We start from the raw sequence: 5,746 nt of genomic DNA, 5'->3' as shown, positions 1-5,746 counted from the left end.
TCCAAGTGATCACACAACTTTAATAACAAAAGACAAAAACAAAGATAATCCTGACTGGAAAACAGGCAAATAGTCCACATGAACACAAATGAGAAAAAAAGGACATCCAGGCACCTTCGATCAAACACCATGAAAGCAAACAATGACTAACAAAACATGGCTGAATCACAAGGATGAGTAACTACAGGTGTGGCTGACGATGGTGAGCAAAGGAACTAACAAGGTTATCAAAGAAACAGAAACCAAACACAGGAAGGAAAAACAGACAATGGAAACTTCTAATACATTTCAACATAAAAGTCCTTACAAAACACAGAACCGGGATTGTGACAACATCCCACCTGCCGTTAAATTATTTTTATAAATTCCTCGACATGATAGCAAGTAATTACATCAGCTGTTGTGGGAATGTTACACATTGGTTCAAGCGTTGCAGTCTTAAAGGGATTGTTTTCCCAAAAATGAGAATTCTGTCATTTACTGACCCTCGTGTTGTTCCAAACCCACAAGACTTCATTCATCTCCGGAACACAAAATGCCTAAATTAAATCTTTATCATATAAAGTGTCTTTACAGAAAATTTGGACTAAACCGATCGACTGGATTAGTGGATTAGTTTTATGATCTCTTTATGAACGTTTTGAAGCATCAAAGTGTTAGTTGTGTAGCTGTCAGATGAAAGCTCTTGGATTTCTTTTAAATGTCTTTATTTGTGTTTTGAAGCTAAGTGAAATTCATTCGGGTTTGGAACGACATGAGGGTGAGTAAATGATGACAGAATTTATTTTTGGGGTGAACTAACCCTTTAAACCCTTTTTTTTTTTTTGCAGTTATTTTAGATACAAACACAAACCAGATCTTGTCCATATATTCTTATTTTTGGACTACTTCTAGATAGCACTTGGTTATTTCAAGAAAAACTTTAAGCAGAACTGCAAGGCTGCCCCCTGCTGACCACAGCACAGTTTTAGCAACAATATTTTTGGACAAAAATCTGCCACAATCACACTGAAATGTCTGAAATTTGCTGACAATATATTTTTTATGTGCATAATATACATGATAGACCTCTTTAATAACATACAGTACCACTGATGGAGGTAAATTAATATTCCTTTTCACAGATAAATGTTTTCTGTGTATTACAAGAAGTATCATACCAAGAGCCGTTGATTTTTCCCAGATAAGCGCAATTCTCTCCAGATAGATCTTTATTTCTGTTGTTATTAGGTTGTTTTGGATCCCCGGTGAACCAGAACCTTTAACAATCAAGCAATAATGCATTTGCAATAATATTTTTAGAAAACAGCTGTAATATTAGTACATTGATTAACATTACTAGATATGATGCAGAGTTCTTACTGTACTCCAGTGTCTTTGAGAGTTTGGCCATTCACCCAAACCCAGTGTCCTTCAGTGTCCAGATCATTGAGACCAATCCAGTGCGACACATTAAATTTAGAGACCAGAAAATCCTAATGGAGAAAATGTACATAAGTGATAGTGTAAAATAATTGATTTTGGTATAAGTGAAGGTAAATTAAAAGGTAAATAGAAACCTTTTAAAAAACTTTTAGTTTTATCTGTGTGATTAAAACTTATTCATTTCTAACTGATCTGACTTGCCTGTTCTGATTGGCTTGTTATGGTGACCAGATCGGCTCCTTTAGAAACACAGACATCTCGACTGATCGACCAGTTCAGTTTATTAGAGCCTGAAAAATACAGCTTTCCACGACAAGCTATCCAGCCATCCACAGAGAGATTACAAGACTGAGCTGTGAGTGATGAATAAAGTGTGATTAAACCTTCCATTATTTAGATCATAAACTTCATCAAACTGGATCCATCAAACATATTCACACTTTGTGTCAGAATAAGCTTAACTGACACTCACCATCATTAAAGGACAGCCATTCTCTGAGTGTGTTGTATCTGGCTGTAAGATCATTAAACTCTTTCTTCAGGGCTGATGGAAAGAAAATTAAATAGTAATGGAGAAACAAGCAGCCATTTAGAAAATTGAAGTCAGAACAAAAGAATGTGGCATTTTTAAATGCTCAAAAAAAATATGGAAAATGTCAAATAAATAAAAGCCAGTTCTCTAACTCTGGTGTAGTTAGCTTCAAGTTCCATTAGTTCCCTTATCATAACTTGAAGAAAATGGGAAGCAGATCAAAATCAAGCAGATAAAATGTCTTACATGGTCAGTTCAATGAACACTCAAAACTGTTAATGAAACATGTCTGTGCTGCCGTTTATGAAATATAGTTTTCTCACCTGTGCTGTTGATCTCTTGAGCTGCCAGTTTATGATTATCTGATAAAGACAAAAGCAACAGTTGAAAATATGTTTTTGAGGAAAGTGTCTGAAATGATCTACAAAACAAAGTTTGAGTGGAGTTTGTTAATGGCAGTTTACATCTTCAATATGAAGGTCTAATGAAACATCTTGCTGAAAAGTATGATTTTACGAATAAAAATTGCATTGTGAGTTCTAATGATTCTACTGTCCTACACTGAGGTCAAGTAGAAGTACTAACAGTAACTCAATGCACTCTGAACAGATCCAAATCTATTATCAGTTTTACTCACAAAGCCTGCAGAGAGTGCAGAGACCTCCGAGAGCAAGAACCAGAGAGAAACCCAGAAGAGCCAGAAGAACTTTAGTCCACTTAGGAGGAGTGACTTCTCTCTCTTGCTCTTCAGTGGAGTTACCTGGGGTCAGAAATTTAAAGAGATAAAGAAATAAGAGAAAATGTTTTATATTTATTTCTGAACCCTTGAATCAGTCCAGCACTGCTGTCTGGAGCTATTCCTGAAATTACAGATGACTCCTGAGAAGAGTTTAAAGTTTCAGTTAAAATCTCTTCTCATCATAGTTGACTCGTCTGAATGTTCGCCAGTGTGATTATTGTGATTATTATTACTCAAAGAATATGAGAAAATGTAAGAGAAAATGTGGATATCTGCAATTGTATATCTGACTCAAAAAAGGTTTTGTGTGACAAACAGGATTGTGTGACAGCTTTATATCATGACACATGAGGAAAAAATCACTGATGCTTAAAAGGCTTCACAGCATTTTAATAACTTAAAGTTTTGTGAATATTACTTTTAATGCAGTGCATATTTGTGAATGTAAAGTGTCTGCAAAGTTTTAAAGATCAAAGTGCACAACAAAATAAAGTTACTGTCTCCTAAAGAATGAATTGATTCTGAACTGTGGAAATGAGTACTCAGCAATTCCATTCTCACTTCCTGTTACATATGAATGTAACTACGTAACATAACGCCAATCTATGGTCTTCATTGGCTACCGGTGAACATCGTCTACTTTGTCCCTCAAACACTGTAGTTGTAACTGAGGGCTGAGTTTGGTTGGTGTTGTTGACATGTTGAGAAGACGCTGTTTTCTGCATTGCAAATCCACTTCAAAAGGATGACACAGAAAAACAGAGAGCATTCTTACTGTTTGCATCACTGCAAATTTAAAAATGGTAATGAGCATTTGGTTTCTAACACATCCTGTAAGTGGTCAACCAATCAAAACAGACTGGGCCACTTGACCAATCAGAACACAGTTTGCTCGTGGAAAGAAGTGGTTTAGAGAGACTGAATCTTTGAACAAACTGTTTACTGACTCTCTGAGAAATTAGGTGACTTTAGTCTGCTCACTAGAAGTCGAATGGTACACCACACCACTTCACACATCACGGTTACTTTAGGCCAGGGGTGCAAAACTAGGGCTGCAGTCCTGCTGAGTTTAGTTCCAGCCTGGCTTCAACACACATAGGCCTGGTTTCACAAACAGGGCTTAGATTAAGCCAGGGTTAGGCCTTAGTTCAATTTGGATATTTAAGAAGCTTTTATAAACATGCCTTAGAAAAAGCTAAAACAGCTCAAACACGCATTTCAGTCTAGGCTTAAACCTTGTCTGTGAAACAGGGGATAGTTTTCAAATAAGCCTGCAGGATTTAATAAGCTGAATCAGGTGTGTTTAATTACTGTTGAAGGTCAATAAAATGTGTGCTGAAAAAAAAGGAAGCAAAAGAGGCAAATATGGACACAGTCATGGCCAGAGAAAAGAGGTGAACTTGGCATGACAATTTTGTAAATGGATCTTTAAGTTTAAGCCCCAGGTCACATTGATTAATACACCATTTCACGTTCCATTTTTATTTTCGAGTCAGTAAACGTAGGTCATTGCAGCAAACAAGCTGTGAGATGATAATGCTAAATTTCTGACACTGTCAGAAAATTATCGCAGGCTATCTTTGGTTGAAAGATCCCGACAGTGGCAGTCTTTGAACCTCTCTCAGGAGTCACGACCACAGGAATGTTTGACCACATTGTTTCTCGATGCTCATCTTACATCCTGGACAGCCAAAAATCATACAGTGTGTACCGGGCATTAGGCAAAATATCAAAATACATGTTTATTCTTGCGTATGTTAATACTGCGCTTGGAGTATTTACGACAGTGTGATTCACTGAAGGAACCTGTAGGGGGAGCTTTACAAATCTTACTGAGTTCCGCTTTAAATCTCCCAATCACTGAAGTGGGCCGACACCTTTACCTCCAGCCATAGAGGGCGGTGTTGCCATGGAATACTTGAGAAAGGCTTTCACATGATGACTTTATTACTAAACTTGAGCCAAATGTTAAATTAGTTTAAAGGTTTGCTATGGACATTTATAGGCAGATGTCTAATGTTTTTGGAAATAAAACCCTTTATAAACATCAGTTCCTGAGAGTAAACTGCATCTGTTGAGCTGGGAATGCTACTGTGATTTTGCTGTGTATCAGTAAACGTAACCTGCAACATGTGTTTTTCTTTATTAATTGGATAATTGTCTTGGTCTTTATTTAACTATGAAAACACTAAGAAACATGTTATGTAACATATACATAATTTTTGTTGTGGTCCTGCTGGGATCATACCAGCACCCCAAAACAACATAGCTACTGGTCCACTAGCACACTAGCATCCCAAGCTGGTCCCAGTGTGCAGTGCTGGGTCACATTTCTTAATATGTGTTCATAGTTGAAAGAAGACCAAGACAATTTTCCAAATTTATTTTAATAAGTTATTTAATGAAGAAACATGCATGTTGCTGGATACATTTTACGGGTACACAGTAAAATCCTCAGTGTTAAACAAACACTGCTCGGATTTCATATGGTCCACATTTATAGATAGAAAAACACTGGATGTTGCAGTTAGTGAAATAAAGTAGATTAACACACATCAAGTGATGATTGAGCATTAGTGGTTAACTCCGGTTAACAAGCACAACCACTGAAGATAAGAGGAACAACAAGAACAGAAAAAGGAAGAGATGGGCAGAAACATGACAACTTCAACTGACTTACAGCCACACAGCCTTAGATGAAATCAGCTGCAAATAAAATCAATATTTCACTAGAGGATGATTAAACAACTCCAAAACAGCATCAGCATATTCACCTATTGGTTGTGTGGGTGTTTACACTCACCACCAGGTACTCCACTTTCTTAATAAATACTTATTTTATTTAACAATGGTTACTTTTCTTTAAAAACCTTTTAAACAGTTAATTACACCAAAAGAGACAAAATAACCTACAAAACTTCAAATAAACAAAGAAAACAATTCATAATAAATATAGAAATATGACCAAATTAAATCAACAAACTGGGACAAATTAAATAAAAACCGAAGCAATCTGTTACAAAAAAAAAAAAAAACCCACTCTTACTCCC

The 5,746-nt window shown here is 36.3% G+C and overlaps 1 protein-coding gene across 1 annotated transcript; it reads right to left on the bottom strand.

Moving 5' to 3' along the window:
- Window positions 1–1,105: 1,105 nt before the first annotated feature.
- LOC137037135 (lectin BRA-3-like) lies at window positions 1,106–4,607 on the bottom strand. The gene is made up of 7 exons (XM_067410957.1): window positions 4,580–4,607; window positions 2,595–2,717; window positions 2,281–2,319; window positions 1,898–1,969; window positions 1,627–1,778; window positions 1,363–1,475; window positions 1,106–1,259 (listed from the first exon to the last, which is right to left on the bottom strand). Exons 1-7 carry the CDS (start codon window positions 4,605–4,607, stop codon window positions 1,106–1,108), a joined length of 681 nt encoding a protein of 226 aa, XP_067267058.1.
- Window positions 4,608–5,746: the final 1,139 nt, after the last annotated feature.

Source organism: Chanodichthys erythropterus, chromosome 15, assembly GCF_024489055.1.
Source record: "Chanodichthys erythropterus isolate Z2021 chromosome 15, ASM2448905v1, whole genome shotgun sequence".
NCBI classification, from domain to species: Eukaryota; Metazoa; Chordata; class Actinopteri; order Cypriniformes; family Xenocyprididae; genus Chanodichthys; species Chanodichthys erythropterus.
This window is presented reverse-complemented; position numbering and strand designations above follow the sequence as displayed.

What these genes read in the sequence shown, in the direction of transcription:
- LOC137037135 (XM_067410957.1), bottom strand. Translation starts at nt 4,607, where the DNA reads ATGGCAACACCGCCCTCTATGGCTGGAG. An exon ending in ACCGCCCTCTATGGCTGGAG is followed by an intron (nt 2,718 to 4,579) that starts GTAAAGGTGTCG and finishes TTCTGACCCCAG; the next exon opens with GTAACTCCACTGAAGAGCAA. An exon ending in CTCAAAGACACTGGAGTACA is followed by an intron (nt 1,260 to 1,362) that starts GTAAGAACTCTG and finishes TGATTGTTAAAG; the next exon opens with GTTCTGGTTCACCGGGGATC.